The 27,645-nt window shown below is 46.2% G+C and overlaps 1 protein-coding gene across 13 annotated transcripts in view; it reads left to right on the top strand.

Moving 5' to 3' along the window:
* FHOD3 (formin homology 2 domain containing 3) overlaps nt 1-27,645 on the top strand; it is a 352,366-nt gene that overhangs the window by 261,351 nt on the left and 63,370 nt on the right. For 8 of the 13 annotated variants that reach the window (XM_082194676.1, XM_082194673.1, XM_082194680.1 and 5 more), the window contains 5 exons: nt 1,424-1,543; nt 14,418-14,552; nt 16,695-16,745; nt 20,473-20,687; nt 27,325-27,642. In XM_082194676.1, the coding sequence (XP_082050802.1) occupies nt 1,424-1,543; nt 14,418-14,552; nt 16,695-16,745; nt 20,473-20,687; nt 27,325-27,642 (839 nt within the window). The remainder of the gene's footprint in view (nt 1-1,423; nt 1,544-14,417; nt 14,553-16,694; nt 16,746-20,472; nt 20,688-27,324; nt 27,643-27,645) is intronic. The other 5 variants (XM_082194679.1, XM_082194677.1, XM_082194681.1 and 2 more) reach the window with 4 other exon arrangements.

A 27,645-nucleotide genomic window follows, 5' to 3' on the forward strand; every position in this document is an offset into this window, starting at 1 on the left:
CTGGGCTGAACGATGGGGGTGGAGACGCTCCTTCGGGTATACTGGGCCGAGGCCATTTAGGGCTTTAAAGGTCAGCACCAACACTTTGAATTGTGCTCGGAAACGTACTGGGAGCCAGTATAGGTCTTTCAGGACCGGTGTTATATGGTCTCGGCGGCCGCCCCCAGTCACCAGTCTAGCTGCTGCATTCTGGATTAGTTGTAGTTTCCAGGTCACCTTCAAAGGTAGCCCCACGTAGAGCACATTGCAGTTGTCAGTGCTAATCTGTGAGGGAGCCTTGAAGATCAGGAGGGAATCCTGTCGAGAAAGGGAGAGAAGAGTACTGTGAAGGCTGATCAGAAGGCACTATGGTGAAGGAAAATGGGACAAGGTAAAGTGTTAAGTTCTGGGTGAACATATCAGATGGCACAGCGATTCTTCAAACAGCTCTTGTTTATTCACAGGCCAGAACAGAACTGAACTGAAGGGTTCAGTCAGCCTGCTTATATAGAGCTCCAGTACAATGTAACGCGGGTGGCGCTGTGGGTTAAACCACAGAGCCTAGGACTTGCTGATCAGAAGGTCGGCGGTTCGAATCCCCGCGACGGGGTGAGCTCCCGTTGCTCGGTCCCTGCTCCTGCCAACCAAGCAGTTCAAAAGCACGTCAAAGTGCAAGTAGATAAATAGGTACCGCTCTGACGGGAAGGTAAACGGCATTTCCATGCGCTGCTCTGGTTCACCAGAAGCGGCTTAGTCATTCTGGCCACATGACCCAGAAGCTTTACGCCGGCTCCCTTGGCCAATAAAGCGAGATGAGTGCCGCAACCCCAGAGTCGGTCATGACTGGACCTAATGGTCAGGGGTCCCTTTACCTTTGCCTTTACAATGTGACTGTAACAATTTTCTAAAACCATCCAATCACTGAACGTCACTTTCGATCCCTTATTTGCACAACTATCTACAGTATCCCCCTGCTGGCCCAGGGTGAGAACTTCAGTACATAACATAAAGTGTTGTCAGAAAAACAGGAACCTGAGAAAACACACAAAATTGCAGCGGGGCAGAGATGATAGGACTGGGGCAAAAAAACCCACAACACCCTAAATAGGGTCTAGAGATGTGAGGAATTGTGCACTATTAGCAGAAATGGTGTGAGCAGGAAAGCGAGAGTTGGAGGATGAGCCGTGGTTGACCAGACAGCCAAGGATGCATAGATTTGGCAGATTTAAACTGGAATTCTGCCAATTGTGAATTTTGTGACGGGGCAACAAAAACCAAACAGTGCTGAATATTACAAATGCATTTGTACTGACTGGGCAGTTTGTTTTTGTCTGTGGACCTCTAGCACACTATTAACCCAGGGATCCTTTTGTAGAGCATTAATGAAAACAGCATGTTGTTGACCTGTTTATGAAGTGACCTTTCCCGCTTCTGTCAACTTCAGGTACAGTGGCTACAGCAACAACTCCTGTTCTTCCACGTTACCTCATTCTGGATTAAGTACACCTACAACGCCCAATTCTCGCCATGCTGTATCGCCACCCGAAGAGGCCAAAATTGACAGGTTGGTAAGAAAACAGCGTGAACAAAAAATAGATTAATTAATTGAAAATAAGTTAAAATATTGATATGCTTTCCTTGACCGAATCTGGTTTCAAAGTGGTTTACAGTAGTGCCCCGCAAGACGAATGCCTCGCAAGACAAAAAACTCGCTAGACGAAAGGTTTTTTCGTCCGCGATTTGCCTCGCAAGACGAATTCCCCTATGGGCTTGCTTCGCAAGACGAAAGCCCATAGGGAAATCTCCGGGGACCTCTTTTAAATGCTAGCGGTGGGGAGCAAAGCCTTTCCCCCCCCCCCTCCGGCCTTCAGAAGAGGTCCAGGAAGGCTGGCGGGGGCCAAAAGGCTTTGCTCCCCAGCGCCAGCATTTTAAAAGCAGTCCGGGATAGCAGGGAAGCGCTTCCTGCTATCCCGGACGGCTTTTGAAGGCAGGAGAGATCCGCGAAGCCTGGGCGCGCTGCGCGCAGGCTTCGGCATGCCGGCAAGTCTCCGCCAGCAGCGGCAGAGCTGCCGCTGCTGGCAAAGAGATCCGCGAAGCCTGGGCGCGCTGCGCGCAGGCTTCGGCATGCCGGCAAGTCTCCGCCGGCAGCGGCAGCGCTGCCGCTGCTGGCAGAGAGATCCGCGAAGCCTGGGCGCGCTGCGCACAGGCTTCGGCATGCCGGCAAGTGTCCGCCAGCAGCGGCAGAGCTGCCGCTGCTGGCAGAGAGATCCGCGAAGCCTGGGCGCGCTGCGCGCAGGCTTCGGCATGCCGGCAAGTCTCCGCCAGCAGCGGCAGAGCTGCCGCTGCTGGCAGAGAGATCCGCGAAGCCTGGGCGCGCTGCGCGCAGGCTTCGGCATGCCGGCAAGTCTCCGCCAGCAGCGGCAGAGCTGCCGCTGCTGGCAGAGAGATCCGCGAAGCCTGGGCGCGCTGCGCACAGGCTTCGGCATGCCGGCAAGTCTCCGCCAGCAGCGCTGCCGCTGCTGGCGGAAAGGTCCGGGATGCCTGGGCCGGGCAGCTTTTGAAGGCAGGCGGGGGGAGCAAAGACTTTCGCCCCCGCCAGCCTTCAGAAGAGGTCCAGGACCTGTTCCGAAGTGGGGGGGGGCGGGACACCTGGCCCCGCTGCCCCACTTCGGAAAGCTATTCCGAAGTGGGGAGGTGGGGCGGGGACACCTGGCCCCGCCGCCCCACTTCGGAAAGGTGTTCCGAAGTGGGGAGGGGGGCGGGGACACCTGGCCCCACCGCCCCACTTCGGAAAGCTGTTCCGAAGTGGGGAGGGGGGGCGGGGACACCCGGCCCCGCCGCCCCACTTCGGAAAGCTGTTCCGAAGTGGGGAGGGGGGGCGGGGATACCCGGCCCCGCCGCCCCACTTCGGAAAGCTGTTCCGAAGTGGGGAGGGGGGTGGGGACACCCGGCCCCGCCGCCCCACTTCGGAAAGCTGTTCCGAAGTGGGGAGGGGGGCGGGGACACCCGGCCCCGCCGCCCCACTTCGGAAAGGTGTTCCGAAGTGGGGAGGGGGGGCGGGGACACCCGGCCCCGCCGCCCCACTTCGGAAAGCTGTTCCGAAGTGGGGAGGGGGGCGGGGACACCCGGCCCCGCCGCCCCACTTCGGAAAGCTGTTCCGAAGTGGGGAGGGGGGGCGGGGACACCCGGCCCCGCCGCCCCACTTCGGAAAGCTGTTCCGAAGTGGGGAGGTGGGGCGGGGACACCCGGCCCCGCCGCCCCACTTCGGAAAGCTGTTCTGAAGTGCGGAGGGGGGGCGGGGACACCCGGCCCCGCCGCCCCACTTCGGAAAGCTGTTCCGAAGTGGGGAGGTGGGGCGGGGACACCTGGCCCCGCCGCCCCACTTCGGAAGGGTGTTCCGAAGTGGGGAGGGGGGGCGGGGACACTTGGCCCCGCCGCCCCACTTCGGAAAGCTGTTCCGAAGTGGGGAGGGGGGCGGGGACACCTGGCCCCGCCGCCCCACTTCGGAAAGCTGTTCCGAAGTGGGGAGCTGGGGCGGGGACACCTGGCCCCGCCGCCCCACTTCAGAAAGCTCTTCCGAAGTGGGGATGGGGGCGGGAACACCGCCCGCCAGCATTTTAAGATCGCCCCGCACAGCGGAGAAGTCCTCCGCTGTCCCAGGGTTTTTTAAAATGCTGGGGGTGGGAAGAAAAGCCCTTGTCCCCCCCCCAGCCTTCAGAAGAGGTCCGGGGACAGACTGTCCCCGGACCTGGCCTGAAGGTGGTTTCCCTAGGAACGCATTAATTGATTTTCAATGCATTCCTATGGGAAACCGTGCATCGCAAGACGAAAAAACCGCAAGACGAAGAGAATTGCGGAACGAATTAATTTCGTCTTGCGAGGCACCACTGTATAGAGTTACCTTCCTAGAAGAGTTCAGCAATGGATCCAGGTTGGTCTAAGTTTTGCTTTCCTGCACTAGGCAGTGAATTGGATTGGATTACCTTCAAGGCATCGTTCAACACTTGCGATTCTATGAAAGATGTGGTGGTAGCGGCAGTGGAAAGATTTCAGACAGAAAGAATAATTTGCAAGTTGAGAGGGGGCTTGCCAGTCTATTTGATTGTTACCCATCCATTGCTGAAGGGTATGATATAAATAACAAATTAATTAATCATTACTGGCAGCCATGATCTTATTTCTTTCTTTTTTCTGTTGGATTTTTTGTTATATTTTATTTATATGCAAATGCAATACAGTAATACATAACTTTAACAGCATTACTATACAAGATCACTTTTGTCTAGGAGTTTGTTTCGTGGGCTATTAATACAGTGGTACCTCGCAAGACGAATGCCTCGCAAGACGAAAAACACGAAAGAGTTTTCCGGTTTTTGAGTCGTTCCGCAAGACGAATTTCCCTATGGGCTTGCTTCGCAAGACGAAACGTCTTGCGAGTTCTTGCGAGTTCTTGCGAGTTTGTTTCCTTTTTCTTTAAGCCGCTAATAGCTGCTAAGCCGCTAAGCCGCTAATAGCCGTGCTTCACAAGACGAAAAAACCGCAAGACGAAGAGACTCGCGGAACGGATTAATTTCGTCTTGCGAGGCACCACTGTATATCTTTTTTAATTAAAGATTTTCTTGATTTACAAAAGTCATTATCTTCTTTCTTGAACTTTTATTTTGTCACTGCTTAATAGAGCAGCAGCAAATCTCCTCTCAGTAGTCAGCACGTGCCCTTAGTGCCATGAAATGAGATCAGGATGTGGTTGCTGCTAGGAGGTTTTCCGCAGCAGTGAAACAAAGTTAACCTCAACTCACCAGAAAGTTCCCCACCTCAGCCTTTGAAATAATTTCACAGACACATACAAATTCTGGAAGAGCCCCCAAATCACAGAGTGTCAAATTGGAAGGTGGTATTTTCACAGTTCTAGGGTTATGTGAAAAGAAGAAAATGTTTTCTTATGCCAAAATTTTATTTCACAACATGCTGGAGTGTTGCTATTTTGCAAAAAGGTATTTACACAGGGAGAGGGGGGCGGGGAGAAAAGGTTTTCTCGCCCAGGGAAGTGGGTGATGTTACAATCTTATAAGTGTATTCTTGCAGAATAGGAAAACAAGATAATAAACATAAAATATAATGAAAAGAAAGAACATTGCCCAAAAGGCCATAAAATGCAAGAGGAACAGTTCCCCAATTAGGAAATAGCAAAGAGTTCATCGTTCTTTCCCCTCCTCCCCTTCCCCCCAAAATCCAATCCACTCCAATCCAAATCAGGCCCCCCAGTGGCTTCTATTAGCCTCAGGTGGAGCCACTGGGAGAAATAATCCCATTCTTTGAGCATTGTAAAAGTTATTGTAGAAACATTGGAAGAATTATGCCTCAAAAGCACTTAAACCCATAATTGGAGAGAAACAGTGGTTAGTTGTTTAATTTATACTCAAGGTACAGTGGTGCCTCGCAAGACGAAATTAATCCGTTCCGCGAGTCTCTTCGTCTAGCGGTTTTTTTCGTCTTGCAAAGCAACCCTATTAGCGGATTAGCGCTATTAGTGGTTTAGCGGCTATTAAAGGCTTAGCGGCTTAGCAAAAGGGGGGGAAAGCGAAAAAAATCTCAAGACTCGCAAGACATTTTCGTCTTGCGAAGCAAGCCCATAGGGAAATTCGTCCTGCGAAGCGCATCGAAAAACGGAAAACCCTTTCGTCTAGCGGGTTTTTCGTCTTGCGAGGCATTCGTTTTGCAGGGCACCACTGTAGTATGTTAAGAATTAATGAACTTCTGAAACTGGAAGTGGGTGTTGTGATCACAGTGCAGATGTGCAAGGCTCCCAGTTCAGTTTCAAGTGCTTTGTTGATCCTTAAAGCCCTTCACAGCTTGGGACCAGGGTACCTGAAGAACTGATTGGGACCTTTACAGTGCCCCTGCCAACGTAGGTGGGGTGGTCCCTTTTAGGTGGCGCCACCTCAACTATGGAACGTTCTCCCTTGAGATGCTCACCTGGTACCTACCTTGAAGCCATTTGGCTGCCAGACAAATGTGTTTTTGCTTTCCTGAGCTTTTGATGCGGCCTGTTGTATCTCTGCCCAGCCAAGTTTGTGTTTGCTTTATGTTTGCTGACCGCTTTTATACAATTCTTTTTAAATTCTGTGGTTTAAATATTTTGTTATTATTGTAACTTTTATTCTTTGGGGGGGAAATGCTTGTTGGGTTTTGTGTGCCCCAGAAAGAGACAGACAGACAGACACAGCCCATCCCTCCATGGGTCCATGTTTTCCTGGGGAAGGGAGACCAGGCCACAGTGGTCCCACCCTCGCCACCAGATGAGAGACTATTTACCAAGCTGCCGCTTATCAAACAGCCTCCAAAATCTCCCTGAGATCTCTCCGAAACCTCCTTAGGCAGCATGATGTCGAAGCTCTAAGCATGGAAGTGTTTAGAATAAGCTGAGACCACAAAGGGATTATGAAACAAGAACTGCATTTACTAGAATGAAAAAAAAAGTATATTTCACTTTCATAAAATGTATGCACCACTTGACTAAAGAAGTAAAAACAACCCCAAAAGCCCTCCAAACAGTATAATACATATAAATGTTAGAAAGAAATGAGATGCCCAATATAACAAAAAAAAAAAACCCTCAGATATTTCCTTTGGAGAAAAAGCAGAGTAAAATCGGTTAAAGATATCCACTTGCCCATATCTGTTCAGTCCCTGCATTTACCTAAGCTCACAAGTCAGCCTTTGTTCCTTGAAACCTTGAAATCCCAAATCTTCTCTATATCATGTAAGATACCCTTGATCTGCTCACCTCCTGTCTGTCTGTGTGTTTAAATGTCACCTGTCAGTTGTGCTCCTCCCCTTGGGAAGCTTAGAGCTTTAAAATTTCCCACCCTCAGAGAGACATGTGTTGTTAGAGACATCAGCAGTGGCAGACGCCTATGCCTTGATGTCACAGTAGACTCAGGGCACATGCTAGAGTTTCAGGCTAACCATGCACTTCTCAACAAGCCATATAAGCAAGACATACATTCCCATTATATACACAAGCAGTCAAGGAGAGTAAAGGCCGATTCCTTCACAGTGCAAATTCAGAAACAGCTCGCACCAGCTGTTGCACTACAAGGCTGGCCTCATTTCTCTGCAACCTACCCCACTCCCCCCCCCCCAAAAAAAAGAAATCATCGTGTTTATATATGTGTTTATAAAATGTATGTTAGCCTTGGGGGACCCTACCGGACAAGTTCTAAGTGCAGTGCAATCTTACGTTGCCGGTTGTAGAGAGATACTGGCACATTTACAGCTCCACCTTTGTGACTGTGACTTCTTATTAAGCAAAAGAAAAGGAAGCAATCTTGCCAGCCTGTATTTCTACATCGCCAGCAGAGATGCATTTCTGGGGACAAAGGGGCAAGTCTGTGTGCAAACACTGTTTTCAATGATATCACTATGCCATCAGTAACATGTAGCTCCATCCTGAAATTAACAAGGGTATTGTAGGGTTCACAAGTTTTGCAAAACACTGGAGGTTCTGTTGTGTTTGTGTGAGGGATGAAATGGTTCCTGAAAATTACTTGGCTTTGCCTTTTCTCTAAGTTGTTTGTAGCCATTGTATGCACCATCTGCTACTACAGTGGTGCCCCGCAAGACGAATGCCTCGCAAGACGGAAAACTCGCTAGATGAAAGAGTTTTCCGTTTTGGAGGTGCTTCACAAAACGAATTTCCTATGGGCTTGCTTCGCAAGACGACAATGTCTTGCGAGTTCCTGCTGTTTTTTTTTCCTCCCCCCCTTTTTCTAAGCCGCTAAGCCGCTTATCAGCTGATCTGATCAGCAGATAAGCCGCTAATAGCGCTAATCCGCTAATCCTTCAATGGGCTTGCTTCGCAAGACGAAAAAACCGCTAGACGAAGAGAATCACAGAACGGATTCTTTTCGTCTTGCGAGGCACCACTGTACTTTGATACCATTTTTAACCCTAATCTTTCCATTCCCCCTTATCATTTTCTTCCTGGGATAATCCGAGCATTGGTGGACCTTGGGGTCTAAAATTTCAGCAGTGCCCTGTGCAAACCCTTTGCCCCCCCCCACTTGCATTCTACAACATCATTGTGGTGCCCCTGAGGCTCTAATTTTAAAAAAGGTAAAGGTAAAGAACTCCTGGAGAGTTAAGTCCAGTCAAAGGCAACTATGGGGCTGCAGCACTCACCTTGCTTTCAGGCTGAGGGAGCCGGCGTTTGTGCACAGACAGCTTCCCGGGCCATGTGGCCAGCATGACTAAACTGATCCATTTCAGTCCGGTTTCCATCCTGGTTTTGGGACGGAGACGGCTCTGGTTGCCCTAACAGATGGTCTCCGTAGACAACTGGATCGAGGCGGGTCAGGACTGCTGATCCTTTTAGATTTGTCAGCAGCATTTGACATGGTCGATCATGATCTTCTGGACCACCACCTCGCAGACGTGGGGATACAGGGCATAGCCCATAACTGGTTGTGCTCTTTTATCTCTGGTCGGGGACAGAGGGTGGCACTAGGGAGGGAAATGTCGTTGCGCCACTCCTTGGTGTTTGGAGTGCCGTAGGGCGCAATTCTCTCCCCGATGCTTTTTAACATCTTTATGTGCCCCCTTGCCCAGATTATCCGGAGCTTTGGGCTGGGCTGTCACCAATATGCTGATGACACTCAGCTCTATCTGCTGATGGATGGCCACACAGACTCGGCCCCGAACGCACTCACCAGATGCTTGGAAGCTGTGGCTGGATGGTTTCGTGGGAGCCGATTGAAACTAAATCCTTCGAAGACAGAGGTCCTATGGCTGGGTCGGGATGGCATGGGGATGAGGGACCAACTCCCTTCTCTTGCAGGGGCCCAATTAGTGCCATTGCATTCCGTTAAGAGTTTGGGTGTAATCCTTGACGCCTCCCTTTCCAGGGAGGCGCAAGTTACAGCAACAGCCAAGGCAACATTTTTCCACCTTCGCCGCATTAAGCAGTTGGCCCCTTACCTTTCCCGCCCCGACCTGGCCACAGGGATCCATGCGACGGTCATCTCCAGGCTTGACTACTGTAATTCGTTCTACGCGGGGCTGCCCTTGAAGCTGTCTCAGAAACTCCAGCGGGTGCAGAATGCTGCAGCGAGGCTCCTCACGGGGTCTCTGCCATGGGAGCATATTCACCCAGTGCTTTTCCAGCTGCACTGGCTCCCGGTGGAGTACAGGGTCAGATTTAAGGTGCTGGTTTTGACCTTTAAAGCCCTTCACGGCCTAGGACCCTCGTACCTACAGGACTGCCTCTCCTGGTGTGCCCCACAGAGAGCCTCAAGGTCCATAAATAGCAACACCCTAGAGGTCCCGGGCCCTAAGGAAGTTAGATTGGCTTCAACCAGAGCCAGGGCCTTTTCAACACTGGCTCCGGTCTGGTGGAACGCTCTGCCTCATGAGACCAGGGCCCTGCAGGATCTGATTTCTTTCCGCAGGGCCTGTAAGACAGAGTTGTTCCGCCTGGTCTTTGGCTTGCAGCCAATTTGATTCCCTCCCTCCCTCTCTTTCTTTTTTCTTTTCCTTCTCCTCCTGCGATGAGGCTACATTTTAATATTTTAATGTTCCATTATTTTAATGTTGTATTTTATTTTTGTTTTTAAGTTGTAATCATTCATCTTGTTTTTATTATTGCTTGTAAGCCGCTCTGAGCCTGGCCTTGGCTGGGGAGGGCGGGGTATAAATAAAAAAATATTATTATTATTATTATTATTATTATTATTATTATTATTATTATTATTACCGCTTCTGGCACAACGGAACACAGGGCAGAAACCAGGGCAAACGGAAATGCCATTTACTTTTCTGTCACAACGATACCTATTTATCTACTTGCACTGGTGTGCTTTCAACATGCTAGGCTGGCAGAAGCTGGGACAGAGCAACGGGAGCTCACCCTGTCGTGCGGATTCAGACCGTCGACCTTCCAGTTGGCAAGCCCAGGAGGCTCAGTGGTTTAGACCACAGCGCCACCCTTTTCCCTGAGGCTCTATGCCCAGTGCGACTGAACCAGTCGTGCTCCCCTAAACCTACCTCTGATCCAAGTCAATCAGGAACCATGTACTTAGTGCAGTCAGAACAAATGTTGCTGAGCGAGAATGAGGATTGTGCTTTCTGGACTGATCCCAAGGGTCCAACCAGTCAGAAGTGTGTTGCCTCGCTTTGTTGTCATTTGTCATTTATCAAAGCATGAGAGGGATTGTCTTTGGGGAAGAGTTGTAGAGCAACTCCTTTTATGCAGAAGGTCCTAGGTTTAATCCTCTGCCTTAAACCCAGGAGAGCTGCTGCCAGTTTGTGCCAACAATCCTGTGCTAGATGGACATACAATCTAGTTTAGTATAAGGCTATTGGAATTATAGGGACACGGGTGGCGCTGTGGGTTAAACCACAGAGCCTAGGGCTTGCTGATCAGAAGGTCGCGGTTCGAATCCCCGCGACGGGGTGAGCTCCCGTTGCTCGGTCCCTGCTCCTGCCAACCTAGCAGTTTGAAAGCACATCAAAGTGCAAGTAGATAAATAGGTACCACTCCGGCGGGAAGGTAAACGGCATTTCTGTGCACTGCTTTGGTTCGTCAGAAGCGGCTTAGTCATGCTGGCCACATGACCCGGAAGCTTTACGCCGGCTCCCTCAGCCAATAAAGCGAGATGTGCACCGCAACCCCAGAGTCGGCCACAACTGGACTTAATGGTCAGGGGTCCCTTTAACTTTACCTTTATTGGGATTATAGCCATTTCCCTTGTTCCTGTGCCAGTTGCCTTGTATTTGCAAGGTATGGTGTATTTGCAGGGTGTTTTCTTTTGCCAATTTAAAGGAAGCAGCACAATTCTTGCCCACTCCCCACCCCCTGCCATTTGGAGGCAGTTTGCCAAGAGAGTAGCAGGATTTGCCTCTTTTAAGATGGGGAATCTCTTATAAAATGATGAGCAGGGAAGAGATTCCCTGCAGAAGCAGCCCCCTCATTCTTCTTTATGACCTTTGGAACTAGGCAAAGGTTTTCGCCCCCTTTGACAGTGCCACCTTGAAAAGCCAGTGATAAAAGGGGTTGCTTTTGTCATCTGATGAACGTTTCACAACCTTTTTTAGCTCAGACGTAGCTTGACAGCAGACGGACAATGATATTGCATCTGTAATTTTGTGCCAGAAACAAGGTTTACGGGATATTGGGTTTTATACCCCCTTATGTAATGTTTATCCATGTGGGATGTAACAGATTCAAATTCAATGCGCAGAAATTGTTGAAATCCTACTTGCGTTGATCTGCTGCCAGTGGGGCAAAAGCTGTCATGTCTTGCATAACTGAATATTTGTATGCACATCTACAAGCCAAAGTGTTTTAAAATAGTGGCAGTGATCACCTTGCTTCTTTTGTTTTTAGAGAAAGGGGCTGCAGTTCCTCCTTTCTCCCCAGCTAACCCTTTCATTCCAAACTTGGGATATTGCGAATGCCTTGATGAAATAGGTCAGGAGAACCTACTGTACATCTGCTTTCACTTACAAATATCTGTAAAAATGCACCCACTAATTACAGGGGCAGCAATCTTGAGACTCCAAAGCAAGAATTTGATAAGCCCTTCTGAAATGGCCCATCTTGATTTCTTTTCCTGGAATTGGAGCTTTTAGGTAACGTCCTGTAAGGAAAAAGGGACCACCCTCGATTTCAGAGAGTACAGTTACATGTGGTCCTTTGATTACATTTTAACAGATGGCTGTATCAAAGTTCAAATCACATAGCCAGCAGTGAGCCTTTTATTCCACTGTTGATTCTACAAAAAGAGCCTCACTTTTTTATTTTATGTGTCATGCAGCGACCCCCCTACCCCCCGGGGTTGCCCCTTGCAATTTCCTGTATTGGTCACATTGGGGGATCCCACCCAATTAGGAATCAAGTACTGAAAGGGTGATACCGTGATACTGCTTAGCCAATCCGATTTAGTTATGTGATAATGTTACCAAAAGTGAGGCCAATTTAAATGAGTAAGCAAGCACGTTTAGAGGGAGGGCCAAAAAATAATTGAAACAGGGATGTAATTCTCAGCACTTCAGAAAGTGGTCATGGAAGACATTTAGCAGTTTCAGTTCAGCCATAACAATAACTTCCTTCTTTGTCTTGTTTTAACTTGCATGTTTTGTCTCTGTCATTCCAGCGGGGTGCTGCTTTGCCTGAAAACTGCTAATAAGCAGTTTTCTTAATGGGCTTTTGTTATTTTATTCTTGTGTTAGCTGTTTTGACTTTTTGGGTTGCACACTGGTATGTGAGTTACGGAAGGGTATTAAATAAAAAAATACACGAATAACATCAAGTTATGGCAAAAGCATAGATGTAATCAAAAAAAAAAAAAATTCCTTCCAGTAGCACCTTAAAGACCAACTAAGTTAGTTCTTGGTATGAGCTTTCGTGTGCATGCACACTTCTTCAGATACACTGAAACAGAAGTTGCCAGACCCTTCTATATAGTGAGAAGGTGGGGAGGGGTATTACTCAGAAGGGTGGTGGGAATGGGAGATTGGCAGATAGCTGAGATGAGCCTGTTGACGACTCTTAACGACTGTAATAGGTCTTACAGGAAAAGGCAAGGGGTGAGAAGGTGGAAGCATAGATGTAAGAAAGACATCTGTGCGGCAGTCGCCACACCCACCTTTGCAAAGCAATGCCTGAGTCCATAAGGGCCCATCTCAGATGTTGCCTTGCAATGCCTTGCTCTCTGAGAATGGACATAGCTTTCAACCGCTCCCTAGAAGCTGCGAAGTCATAGTGGTGGCACTCCTAGCCAGTGACTGACAACCAGTGCCGGTTTTACGTATGAGCTAAACAAGCTATAGCTTAGGGCCCCACTCTCTTGGGGACCCCAAAAAAATTTAAAGGAAAGAACCACTGGATGTACATTTCCAAAATATAAGATGAAAAAGAAATAAAATAAAACCTACCTACAGCGGGTGGTGCTGTGGTCTAAACCACTGAGCCTCTTGGGCTAGCCAATCAGAAGGTCGGCGGTTCGAATCCCCGCGACGGAGGGAGCTCCCGCTGCTCTGTCCCTGCTCCTGCCAACCTAGTAGTTCAAAAGCACGTCAAAGTGCAAGTAGATAAATAGGTACCGCTCCAGTAGGAAGGTAAACGGCGTTTCCGTGCGCTGCTCTGGCTCACCAGAAGAGGCTTTGTCATGCTGGCCACATCACCCGGAAGCTGTACGCCAGCTCCCTCGGCCAGTAAAGTGAGATGAGCGCTGCAACCCCAGAGTCGTCCACGACTGGACCCTAACAGTCAGGGATCCCTTTGCCTTTACCTTACATACAGCAACAGTGTTTTGTGTTGTGTAGGCTCCTAGAATGTAAGTAATGGCCCCTGCCTGCTAGCCTGCTCCCTAAAATATCACTTCTTAATTGTATTTCAGTTCAACAATCACTCTGATAAAATACATACAGTACTTTGTTACGTGCAAATGGCTTTAGATACCTATTAGGTCCATAAATTACCATATAGCATATATTCAACACAAAAAATAGCGACAATTTGTTGTTGACAAAGGGCAGCTGGACATATAAAGGGCCCTGTTACCTTCAGGAGTTTAGGGCCTCATCCAACCTAAATCCGGCCCTGCTGTCAACCTTTGTGCTGGAATGAAGTATGGCATCCAGCAGTTACAAAAGAGCAGCATCAGATTTAGGGCAGCGCGGGTGGTTCTCCCACACAGGGAGTCAAGCCGAGAGGGTGCAAAATTGGGAAGGTGCAGAATTGAGACGATCCATTTGGGGGGAGCCAAACTTGGCCTGGCTCAGAGTGCCAAATTAGCAAAGATTACCAAAGACCACCCCTGAAAATAGCTTGCTTCAATGAAAGAGAAAGGTTTCCAGCGGTCTTTACTTTTGGGTTGATCAAATCAGTGAAATGGCTGGTAATCCTTTCCCATTGGCCCTTAGTGTAATACTGTATTGGCCTGTTGTTGTTGTTGTTGTTGTTGTTGTTGTTGTTGTTGTTGTTTTAATCAGAAGCCCTACCAGAGTATGTGCAAAATGGTAATTCACCTTTTAGCATGAACCAGAGTGACTGTAAGTCACATATGGAAAAGACAGGCTGCTGGGATCAGCAAACTTTTTCAGCAGGGGGCCACTCCACTGTCCCTCAGACCTTGTGGGGGGCCGAACTATATTTTTTGGGAGGGGGGTGAACGAATTCCTATGCCCCACAAATAACCCAAAGATTCATTTTAAATAAAAGGACACATTCTTCTCATGTGAAAACACACTGATTCCCGGACCTTCTGTGGGCCGGATTTAGAAGGCGATTGGGCCGGATCCGGCCCCCCGGGCCTTTCTTTGCCTACCCATGGGATACAGTATATGTATTTAGAATGAGAAAAAGTAGACAGGTGAAAAGCTATTTTATTGAAAAATATGAAGCGATGTGATCTTGGTTTCTCCTTGGTCTGCAGGCCGTCCTTGGGTGGTCTACTTACATCGTCGTATCGGCAGCACCAGGAGTCTTTGGCAGCGGAAAGAGAGAGGCGACGTCAGGAGAGGGAGGAGAGGCTGCAAAGGATAGAGCGGGAAGAAAGAAACAAGTTCAAGTAAGAGAGAAAATTATTTCGCGATTTGTTATCTTGATATAAGTAGAGTTGAAAAGTCATTTGCCATATTCAATATATGCACCCTTCCATCCGTCTTCCTAAATGGTAGCAACTCCACCCTGACCTGCATTTGCACATGAAGAGAAATTTGGAATTGTGGCATCTTAGGCAAACTCGGACCTCCAGATGTTTTGGGACTACAGCTCCCATCATCCCTAGCTGAGAGGACCAGTGTTCAGGGATGATGGGAATTGTAGTCTCAAAACATCTTGAAGGGCCAAGTTTGCCTATGCCTGTGATAAACCACCTATTTTGTCTGGGTATTTCTCAGTTTCCATTCCCACAAGTCACAGAGTACAAAGTATGAAGTGCATTTCATAAAATACTGCTCTTCATAGCTTTGACACATTTAAATCCCTGTAGCCTTACAATTAGCTGGAGTATCTGGAGTCAGTTGAAATATTATTATTATTATTATTATTTAAATTTGTATACCGCCCTATACCCACAGGTCTCAGGGCAGTTCACAGGGTAATACCTGAATGAATGAATGAAACTTTATATGTGTCAGCCATCGGCCATAGCAACAACAACAAAACATTGCAATATACACAGAACAAAATAAAAAGTCGATTATATATAATACCTTGTCTTCACAGTTTTCAATCCACCGACAATTTTCTTAGGTCTATTGAACCACATTAATTACTTCAGAAGCTGTGTGACCACATACAGATAAATGCTTATTTAAAAACATGAAAAATCAGTTTTCATTGTGTGCTGCTGATTTTTTCCCCCCAGTAATGGGATTTGCTTGGCAGAAAAATCACAGTTACATTGGTAGGATTAAATGTGTTCAACTGGTGAGACCTACTTCACCATCATTTCGTTATGAGATTTGCGTGTAAATTTGCTTAACATAGTGCAAGATGATGCCCTAATAATTTCCAAAAGAGAAAAATAATTTGCTAGTTCTGTAATGAAACAGAAAAGCTCAATAACTTATCAGTGACTAAGAAGTCAGGAAAGTCAGAAGGAGACAAAAGAGTCCCCAGCCTCTGGCCTGTTAATGAAATAGTCATCTTCTATGTAAAGGGAATATTTTTGTGTGGAGGTATCTGAAGGGATGTCACCCGGACAATAAGTTAGTGAGAACTTGCCCTTTAACTGTCACCTATCTAAGAATGGAGGGAGGCGGGTGGCGCTGTGGTTTAAACCACAGAGCCTAGGACTTGCTGATCAGAAGGTCGGCGGTTCGAATCCCCATGACGGGGTGAGCTCCCGTTGCTCGGTCCCTGCTCCTGCCAACCTAGCAGTTCAAAAGCACGTCAAAGTGCAAGTAGATAAATAGGTTCCGCTCCGGCAGGAAGGTAAACGGTGTTTCCGTGCACTGCTCTGGTTCACCAGAAGCGGCTTAGTGATGCTGGCCACATGACCCGGAAGCTATACGCTGGCTCTCTCGGCCAGTAAAGCGAGATGAGCGCCGCAACCCCAGAGTCGGTCATGACTGGACCTAATGGTCAGGGGTCCCTTTACCGTTTACCTATCTAAGAATGGATTCTCAAGACTGCCTCCCACAGTGCAATTCACATAATCTTTGGAAAGAATATCCAATTGGTTTCAGCACCGCCCCATGAAATAAACACCTGAGTGTTAATTGTTGCCATTTCTATGGTGGCTATACACCTGAACAAATATTTGTGTGTGTGTGTGATTTTTTAAAAATATTTTTTTCTTAATTTTTTTCACCTGAATAAATCTTGATACCTTTCACAAGACGTAGAGCTCAGGTCAAAACTTGGTGCAGGTTGGAGACTTAATGGCATTTGCTTAGAGCATGGCGCTCATAATGCCAAGGTCACAGGTTCGATCCTTTGTCCCACGCCAGGATTCTGTGACATATCCCCCTATGAAAAGCATCAGTTATCAGCGTAGTACCAAAGAAGTGTGTGTGTGACAATGTGTCCTTGACATTTAAAAATTACACCCATCATCACAGATTTCTCTTACCAAAGAATGTATTTGAATCTGAGCTCTTTTGCTTTAGTTGCTTTCATTTCTTTCACTGCTTGCTATGTTCTTCTTTTCCTGCTTTTTACTTAAGTTATTTTCCCTGTAACTTTGTGCACCTCTGTTTCATAGTCGCAATTATCTAGACAAAAGAGAGGAGCTAAGACAAGCAAGAGAAGAGAGGTCGGTACTTAACACTGTTTTTGGCCCTTTTTTTACATTTCTTATGTCATTTATTAATAGGTGCATGGTTTTGTAAGCATGCTTCCAGTTAGCCTTGTAAAGAATGGCTTAAATCAGAAATGAACGTGCTATTTCATTCTGGCAAGCACAGCCATGATAAAGGAAGATGTTCATTACTGAATAATGGGCATGTAACAAATAATTGTTTGGATTGCAGAGAGAGAGAGAGGGAGAGAGAGAGTTCTGAAACTGTCAGCCAAGACTTTCAGCTACTTCACAAGAAGCCTATAGCAGAGAAATCTGCAAAAGAAGTGGCTTGGGAAGTCTGCTGAGTTTGGAGACTAGGTTTGATTCAGAACTTCCACCAGACCTTCAGCTGGCTGTTGTATGGTTGGAAAGGCAAAGGAAGGACAGCACTCTATTTTGAGTTTTGAGAAACTAGGAATCCCATGTAGAGAGCTTCTGCGGCCATAGTTAAAAGTCACATAGCCTCAATAATACGAGAGCAAAGTGCTACCTGCAATTTTTATAGTATCATTTGCAGAAAGACAGGCTAACATGACTGCCTCTTTAAACAGATAGGACATATTGATCATGTTGCACACATTGCATATGTTCCCCATCCTTCAGTCCAAACATCACTTCTTCTAATAGTGAAGTCAGGCAACAAGTTTTGGAAGGGTTACTGAGAAATAAGAGGTTTGGTGTCAACGTGCTTGGGAGAGCCCCAGGGTTTCCAGAAGTACAAAACACTATTTGAAAAATATACCTAAAACTGCAACCTGCCAAAAGACAAACAGAGGCTGGATATAATCAGTCAGGTGATGCATCCATAGCAGTGACCAGGGGAGGAATGACTGCTGGCAGGAGTGCAGAGAGAACTGCCATGGCGCATCTTCAGCAGCGCAAGTGGGCACTTTCATCTGCCCCAGCTGCAACAAAACATGTCTTTCACTACAAGTTTCTACAGCCACAGCAGGCTCTATAGCCCTACAACAGTTTGACTTCACCCTCAAAGGCAAACTCATCCATTGTCTCCTGAGACAGATGGATGCCAATCAACCATTTCCTTGCAGCTAGCTAGCGGGTGGCGCTGTGGGTTAAACTACAGAGCCTAGGGCTTGCTGATCAGAAGGTCAGCGGTTCGAATCCCTGTGACGGGGTGAGCTCCCGTTGCCCGGTCCCTGCTACTGCCAACCTAGCAGTTCGAAAGCACGTCAAAGTGCAAGTAGATAAATAGGTACCGATCCAGCGGGAAGGTAAACGGTGTTTCCATGCACTGCTCTGGTTCGCCAGAAGCGGCTTAGTCCTGCTGGCCACATGACCCGGAAGCTGTACGCCAGCTCCCTCAGCCAATAAAGCGAGATGAGCACCGCAACCCCAGAGTCATCCGTGATTGGACCTAACGGTTAGGGGTCCCTTTACCTTTACTTCACCGTGTTTTAGATAAACGATCCTTTGGAGAAAGGGTGGCCAACCTTCTTGACAAATGTGGAAAGCATATGCAGCCCTCCCTCTCCATCCCTTGGAATGGTTTTCTTCTAACCTACTAAGGGAGGGAACAGGTGGCAGTACAACACAGAAGAGTCAGACAGCATTGCAGCCACGATTCCAAGCTGTAGGGAGACCCACTGGTCTGCCTGTTTCAAACTAAATAGGCTACAGACCCCTGCTACCTGTGTCACTTATGAATCCATCTACTCCAGGGGTTGTCAGCCTGGTCCCTACCGCCCACTAGTGAGCGTTTCAGGATTCTAGGTGGGGCAGTAGGGGGTTCTATGGCACAAGCTGAATCCTCCTTCCATCGAGCACTGGTGGGCGGTAAGGAAATTTTACCATCAAGAAAGATGCATTAGTGGGCGGTAGATATAAAAAGGTTGACTACCCATGATCTACCCATTTGGGAGATAAAGCCATGTTTAGGTAACAGCTTAGCTCTCATAGAGAATCACAATCTATTGAACTAGCTGTGTATACTGTAAACGCAAGAAACATTTCCTATTTTATAGCCATCCTTTGCAATCACTTTCCAAAATCTGTGGTCACTTCTACATCACATGGAACCCTAATTGCTTAACATTGAGGAAAAGCTTGACTGTGTTACTGAAAATGGTTTTGCACACCCTTGAAACCAGATCCTGCAACGCTGCATGTGGCATAATGTTTATGAAAGATATCTTCGTATCTGCAATGGCTGTGCACTTGGAACTACATGTGTACCCATATATTGACTATATAATTTAGTATTTACTGAATAACAGGCACTGTTATTTTCCGGGGTTGGTGGCAAAGCAGCCTCATCCTTACTGGATGCAATGTTCACTAGCGCAACCTTTCCTTGTTTATATCGGCTCCTAAAAGCGTCCACCCCAAGGAGGAGACTGCATGCTGTTCATCTGCATGATTCACTCATCTTGCTTTCCGGTCAGCTTCCACTGAGATCTGGCAATCTACTCCATCTCTGCATTAGGCGCGATTGGATCATTCCATCCCTCTTAATGCAAGATGCAGCAGAATCACCCACACTCAGGGGAGGCTTCCCATTGCATTTGCATTTCTGCATTAGTCTCTTGTCAGTGTGTACCTCTTTTCAAACAGTGACACGCGGGAGGTGAGGTCCTCTGAGCCAGGTAATTTTTACTCTTTCACACTGTAAACCATTTCAGGTGTAAAACTGAAGCATGCGTCCAATTTTGATTAAGATGGTGAGAATCTGAGAAACATTTCGTATTGTTATGAAATGCTTAGTGCAGTCAGATATTGGAAGCCAAACAGAGTCTGGGATGCAAGAAGTTAGTTCTGATTCACCTTTGTGAGCAGTTCACTTCTGAGTAGGACAAACGGAGTCAGGAGCCTACTTTTACATCTGCATCAATTAATGTACTCCATGGGCAAATAATGGTGGATAAAATTAGCAGACATCTGGAAGACACACATATTCCGAAGCTATTTTGGTCTGAACATATAAAGAATTGTATGGAGAATATGATTGGTAGCTGGTCTTAATAAACAGTTAGCAAGTCTTGCCTGCCTAAAATGCAAAACAGATGTATCTTTGTTCTTTTCAACTGACTTTGATGAATAAACTATATGTGACGTCATATCCAAGCTATTGAATGTCTTGAGTCCGGCCGAGAAATCTTTTAGAATTAAAAAAAAAAGTTTCCATTGTAGACGCTCGAAAGAACAAAGTGAATTCCAGTGCACTGCTCTTGGAGCAAATAGAAGCAGGTTCAGAGACTCAGACAGTTCTTAGTACAAACATTTGTAAGTGGTATTATTTTCTGCAAGATCTATTTTCCTGCGAGGCACTAAAATTTCCTCCCCTTTCTCTTCAGCAAGACCGGGACTGGGTCTTTTTAACATTTGGGGATCTGAGAGACATTTTTGTGAAGGAAAAGGGAAGATCTTGTAAATGTTTCCATGGGGAAGAAGACAATTTTCTTCAAAGTTCAGCATCTGAGGATTGCTTAATATTATCCTTTTGTTCGACATCAGCACTTTAAACGTTGCTGGGCTTTGCTTGTTTTTCGTCCCGTCCCGTCCCCCGCTCTGGTGCCTTCCGTCCCGGCCCCCCTCCCATCAAAGTTTATCCCAGCAGTCAGTTTTGCCATGTACCTCATGCGTCAGGAAGTCAGAACTTTCCTCGCAGGTGCTTCAGCTATAAACAAGCAGCAGCAACCGTTTTCTCCTTCTTTACGAAATCCCTTTGGAATTTGACTTCCAGATACAAATACTTGGAGAAATTGGCAGCTGAAGAGTATGAGAAGGAGCTGAGAAGTCGGAGTTTATGTCGGGGCAAGAGTGACTTGTCCTTGAACTTGGGCTCTTCTTCAGTCCCAACCTCTCCCATTCCGACATCTGCGAGCCCCACTTCAACAGATTCTCAGGAGGAGCCCAAGTCCCCTGTGACAACTCGCAGGGCATCTCAGATCTCAGAAGGTAAGTGCCAATGAACTCTGAAGGGGAAATTGGCATCTCTTAATTGCTTCTCAGTTCTTTAAGCAGATGCACCAGTATAGATTTCAAGGTATCGCACTTTCATAAAATGTTGTTATCTTTTGCTGTCAATCCTTTCTCTTAGATATAGGTTTATACCTTACAAACAAAGGGCAACATTTGGTATGCTATTCTGATTTCACCGATTGCATTTGGTGTTGTGATCCTGGTATATCAATGCTTACAAAGTCAAAACACTTAAAGTATGTGGAAAGTATGTGCTCCAGCTAAAATTAAACATGTTAGATGAATGGGCTTCAATGGGAGAGTTCAGCGTGGGGGACTTAAAATGTTTGATTTTAGCTAGACTGCACCTTGGAATAACCATGCCTATGTTAGGCCATGTGTATACCTTGATTGGCTTTTAACATCTTGTCCCCTTGACCCCAAGAGCCAAGCTGCTTTTGGGAGAATTTCAAAATTGGTGACAGGAAAGTGGCAAACTCTCATGTACACATACCAATTCAAATGTTCCTGATTTTGTATTTTATATGTATTAGGTTTAAATTATTGTTAATCATCTTTTTAATTTTTAATAGGAAATATGGGATGAAAATATAATTGTAATTATTATTATTATTATTATGCTTAAGGAATCTCTGAAAGAGATGTGATGATTTGGTACCGAAATAAGTGGCAAGGCAATAGTGAATGGGAAAACAGAGATGAAAAGTTGTTTTTATTGGTGGGGGTGGCATGCATACAATCTTAGATGTATAGCAGAACTCTGTATAGTATAGGTTTATAATACACCAAATGCAATTATGTGGGTAAAAAGTGAAGAAGAAATCAGAAGCATTATCTAGCCCAAGTTAATCACTGTTAAATCACATTTATTTCAATGATGAGTTAAAGCACATGCCTAAATCAATCCAGGGGACAAAAAATACTTATTTTGGCTGGTTTATGCACATGATCAGCATCTTACGTAGTTTCTTTGGAAATCTGATGATGAATGCATTGTCTATATATGTGACTTCTGTACTTGAAGGTAAGATTGTTCACTTCTTCCTCAGTTGGAATCAGATCCTGAAAATACTTTATCTGTTATGATGCATGAATATTTCTGGGCCTGGTGCATGCTGAATGCCAGTTCTCACTATCATAGTATCATAGAGTTGGTACATCAAAGGTCTTCCCCCGCTGATTCAGGAAATCCACTACAACGGGTAGCCATCCAATCTCTACATTAAAATCTCTGGCAAAGGAGAGTCTACTGCCTCTTGAGGCAGACTGTTCCACTGTTGAGCAGCTTGCACCACCTGCAAGATCTTCCAAGCTTTCAGTCTAAATTCTTTTCCTTGTAATTTGAGCTCATTGGTTCAAGTCCTACTCTCCGGTGCAACCGAGAACAAAACTGCTCCAAGATCTATCTGACAGCCCTTCATGTACTTTGACTTGGTGATGCTTCTATGACTTGGGCTCTTTGGCTTTATTGGCTGCTATTGCTTGAAGCATGCTGTTAAAGAACTACCATCAGAAGGGAGAATGGATATTGTATGCTGACTTAGGGTGTGCTGCTGTCAAACTTGATTTTAGTTTGCATGGTTTGTATTTTTTCTCAGTATTGGAGAGTTCCTGCAAAGATTGTGTATCTGTGAAATCACTTTTATTCAGTATGGCAGTTATTCAAACACACACACACACACACACACACACAAACACACACCTCACCTCATTTCCCCCTACCATTAGGATTTTTCAAATCTCTGCATAGAGAGCAACTATCTCTTTCATGATGATTATTTTAGCATACGTCTCTGGGATTCCTTCCAAACATTACATTATAAAGTGGAGCTCTTTGGTATGTGTGGGGAATAGATTTATAACAGGTGCATAGGCTAACTCTCTGTGGTTGAGGTGTGGAGTTGCTTTTCAGCAGATGGCAGGTGTTTAGGGCTTTTCCAGAGGAGCACCTGACGCAAATGAGCAACGTTGTGGAAATTTGCACAGATGAATGAGATAAGGACAGCAAAGGCTTTCAGTGTTAAGGGAAACATCCATCTCTGTAAAGATCTCTGAATGCAGATGGTCCATGCCTTGAAACTGCTGTCATAGGCATAATTACAAGGAACGAAACCCTGTTGATCTTAGTTTCCCAGCAAAAATTATTCACTTGAATGAATGTGAATTTTTTGGATTCAGAAAGGGTTACAAGTCCCATCTGAATGTTGGAGAGGTGCACTTACATTTCCATTGTTACTTTGAAAGGCTGCAGCACACTGAAAAATTAGGAGCAACCTTTCTCAAATCTTTTGTTTACCCATGAAGACAGTCTGTTTTCCAAATACCGAGAGTTCACGCAGGTTCACGTACTGCACATTACGTATCTCCACCACACTTTTCAGTAGCATTTGGATTATTTGGATTTCCAAAGCTTTGCTTCGTTTCCGTAATGGGATTTTGAGAAACTTGAAGACTACTCAATTCACAAATCTGGCCAGATTGTTTATGCTATAAAAAAGCAAAAACTTAATTTCTAAAAACCCTGCAAGTAATGTGGAATCTTGATTTTCTCCAGGGAAGATGGGGTGGCTTGGTCCATGAGAAGGAAAGTAATGTTAGAAAACAAACGTTCCCCCCAAATAAGGGGGAAATTACATCTTCGGTTGTTATACACACATGTATATTTGACAAGCACAAAGCAATTCCATTTGTTCCCCTATTTCATACTAAAAGAGGCCACCTGCGTTATTTATGGGAAATGATTGAATACAAAATCAAAACTGCACATCCTTCATTAGTAGTGGAATCCTATATATGTCTCCTGAAATGTCACTCCTATTAAGTTAATTGGGGCTTAATCCCTTGTAAGTAGGTGTACAATTCCAGACTAAGTGTTTTACTACGAAAATCCAGCAGATTAGTGAATAGTCTAAACTGTAAACTGAACCCTTAGTAAATAAAGGAAATAAACTATGTGAGACAGAAGTTCCTAGAATGTCTGACTGACTAATCTAGATGCGAAAACTGTAGACTGCTTAGAATTTTTGCTACAGTTAAGCCGTATAGCTGGATGGATGAATGAATGGATAGACAGACCTATTGGATACAGCTGCTGTGTGACGTGTTAGCCGTTTTTTCATAGGGAAACTCCTAAAAGGGTCTGACCAGCTTTCCCATACCTGGTCTGGTTAGGCACCAATTGTGATTTCTGGGGCTGATGGGAATTGTAGGTGAAGGGTGGGTCAGACAAAAGATTATGTATTAACCCAACTTTCATCTGCCTTTGGAAGTTCACAAGCAGGTTATGAGGGGGATAGTTTTCTATTATTGTTTGTCCCCAGCATCTGGTAATCCGTGGTAGAGTTTGGCTCCATTCATAGACTGTGAAACTCCTAGCGGGGAGGACTTGGCAAGTTTTGGGACTGTTGCATGTGGTGGAGGCAGTGAAATGCGCCAGCGGACAGAAGTCTAGGTTTTTCTGCCTCCTGATTCAATTCTAGGGGGCAGAGAGAACTTGAATTCCATTGTCCCTGTCAAGAAATGCCCCAAGTTTATAAAACCGCTCACTATTTTGAGTCAGACCCAACTCTGGTTTGATTCAGTTAGAGTCAGCCTGAAATACTAGTAATGTTAGCAAATTCTCAAGGGCTTTTAATTTGAATTTCTCCAAATAAGAATTTGCCACCAATACTAGCAATCAGAAGTGTGCAGTTGGATTGGGGAACATGGGACTGTTCAGATGTTATTGACCTCTCGCTCCCATCAGTCCAGCGAGCATGGTCAGTGGTCAGGGATGAATGGAATTAGAATCCAACAACATCTGCAGAGTAACATGTTCCCCATCACTGATGTAGCTCTCGTGATCTGCAGAACTACCTTCTGTGTATCTTGCTAGAATCAGAAAAGCTTCAAGTTCTCTGTTCGTGGGTCATCCCAAAAGCTTCAGCTGTATTTCAAATTGGCATTGCTATTTACATTGCCTTTACATGTTGAACTTGAATTTTGCTGATATACTAGCTCATATCTACCGTATTTTTCGCCCTATAGGACGCACTTTTTCCCCTCCAAAAATGAAGGGGAAATGTGTGTGCGTCCTATGGGGCGAATGCAGGCTTTTGCTGAAGCCTGGAGAGCGAGAGGGGTCGGTGAGATCAGCGCGTCCAGGCTTCTCAGACCTGTCCGCAAGCAGCGGGAGCGCTCCCGCTGCTTGCGGAGAGTTGCCGGCATGCCGAAGCCTGTGCGCGCTGAGATCAGCGTGTCCAGGCTTCGCAAGCCTCTCCGCAAGCAGCGGGAGCCAGCGCTGGGCTCCCACGGCTTGCAGAGAGCTGCCTGTTTGGGGGCTGGGGTCGGGGGAAGCTTGGGCCTCCCCCGCCCCAGCCCCGCGCCTGGGGGGGAAATAATTTTTTCTCCTTTATTTCCCCCCCAAAAAACTAGGTGGGCCTTATGGGACGGTGCGTCCTATAGGGCGAAAAATGTGGTGTATCTATATCTATATCTATCTATGAATCAGTTCATTTGAGAGGTAGAAAATTAAGAAGATATGTCAAATCTCAAAATGTTTTTTCCTAATAGTCATCCACCTCTCAGGAGTTGTTGCTGAAAAATCTGAAGATAGACTTTGTTGCATGGCATTAGAAATTCATGTTTTGATCTCCCTTTAGAGCAGGGGACAGCAAACTTTTTCAGCAGGGGGCCAGTCCACTGTTCCTCAGACCTTGTGGGGGGCCGGACTATATTCTGTAAAAAAAATAATGAACAAATTCCTGTGCCCCACAAATAACCCAGAGATGCATTTTAAATAAAAGGACACATTCTGCTCATGTAAAAACACGCTGATTCCCAGGCCGTCCGCAGGCCAGATTTAGAAGGCGATTGGGCCGCATCCGGCCCCCGGGCCTTAGTTTGCTTACCCATGCTTTAGCGATTCAGGACATAATTAATCAGAATGTACTCCTGAGTAAGCAACCTCAAAACAGTGCTCTTGCTCACTTCTAGTTCATCTCAGTGGGATTTGTGCAGGAGAACTTCCTAATACCTTGTGTATTCCAAATGCCTACTATTGGCTTAAACTAATTTTGTAGTACCTCATTTTTTTGGTGGGTTTTTTCCCCCAGATGGTCCCCATTTTTCCACTATAAAGTTACACTGCTTAGGTTGGACTCCCTTTCCTTTTCTCTTCCTTTCTGGGTCATCTGAATTCTCATCAGAAAATAAAAGATCACTGCAGTCTCCGTTCTGACACTGCGTACACTGCAAAAGTAGAACTGCCAGGCTGGTCAGAAGGAAAAATCTAGAACTGTATCATAGTTTAACCAAGAGGTGATTTCACAACTACACAAAATTAACATACATATTCACCTTTCTGTCACTTCTGCATGGCCATTCTGTCTTTGAGTATTGTGAGCTGCTTGACTGAATACCTGTGGGCGCCTTCTCGTTTCTTTACATTACAATATAGAAATCTTGCATGTGAAAATCTGCTGGTTTAGCTGAAAATGATGACTAAATTTCACTGTGTCAGTGATCAAATGAGGTGGAGGAAATCAACTGCATAATCAACAATATGTGTCAGACGCCAGTTAAGAGGCAAATTTATGCCACTTGCCAAACAGCTAGAAGCTAGATTTGTGCCAGATGCCAGCCAGTGTTTTATGTAGCTATTCCGAAATAAATTGCCATGAGGAAACATATGCTTGCTGTCAACAGTGCATGACACTGCCCTTTCCAAGCTGTGCTGCTGTAATAAAACTAACACATGTGTACCTTTCTGTGTGTAAACAGATGAAAAATCAGTCACTCTAAACATGTTTTAGGGATGCGGGTGGCGCTGTGGGTTAAACCACAGAGCCTCTTGGGCTTGCCGATCAGAAGGTTGGCGTTTCGAATCCCCGCGACGGGGTGAGCTCCCGTTGCTCGGTCCCTGCTCCTGCCAACCTAGCAGTTCGAAAGCACGTCAAAGTGCAAGTAGATAAATAGGTACCACTCTGGCGGGAAGGTAAACGGCGTTTCCGTGCGCTGCTCTGGTTTGCCAGAAGCAGCTTAGCCATGCTAGCCACATGACCCGGAAGCTGTACTCCGGCTCCCTCGGCCAATAAAGCGAGATGAGCGCCGCAACCCTAGAGTCGTCCGCGACTGGTCCTAATGGTCAGGGGTCCCTTTACCTTTACCTAAACATGTTTTCAACAACAGAGCATACAGCAACCAAAAATGATCTTGTCCATTTTCCCTGTTGCTCCCTGCTTTTAAAGAGAGAAAGAATAATTTGGAGTCATTTCGTAACCTTTTAGCACCCAGTGTAGATGGGATTATCAAATATTTGTACCTATGTTGTTGAAATTTCACATCCACACACACACTTATAAATGCCTTAAAGTTTGACCAGACTTTATTCAAGCAGGAAATGGCAGATTTCCAGTGTGTCTCATGAGCAAGGCTCTCCTTCAAGGGCTATTACATGAGCTCTGCCCTCCGAATGCCGTGCTCAGCCATTTCTTAAAAGCAGCCACCGATACCAAGACCCCTTTCTCTTTTCACTCACTTGGAGAAATGGAACTCACTGATGGAACTCACTTGACTGTGCGAAGCACGACACACTGTTTTTAAGCGAATCTTTCTCCATTATTCTTTTCACCAGTGAGTGCCAGTGACCCTGAATGTGAACCAGAACGTGAGCCAGAGGCAGAAACAAAAACAGAGCAGGAAGACGGGGCAGACTTGGAGCAGGGGGCAGAAAGACCCCAAGAAGTAGAGGTTGCAGAGGTGGAGCCAGGAAGCGGAGTGGCGCAAGGTCCAGAGCAAGAGGCAGAAGAAGGTGCAATACTAAGTGAAAAAGAGAGGCAGAATGAAGAAGTGAATGAAAAAGACAATTGTTCTGCGTCCAGCATTTCCTCAGCAAGCAGCACTTTAGAGAGGGAGGAAAGGGAGGAAAAGTTGGCCAGTGACAATGAAACTGGTA

This window comes from Podarcis vaucheri (assembly GCF_965113315.1).
Source record: "Podarcis vaucheri genome assembly, chromosome: 13".
Taxonomy (NCBI): domain Eukaryota; kingdom Metazoa; phylum Chordata; class Lepidosauria; order Squamata; family Lacertidae; genus Podarcis; species Podarcis vaucheri.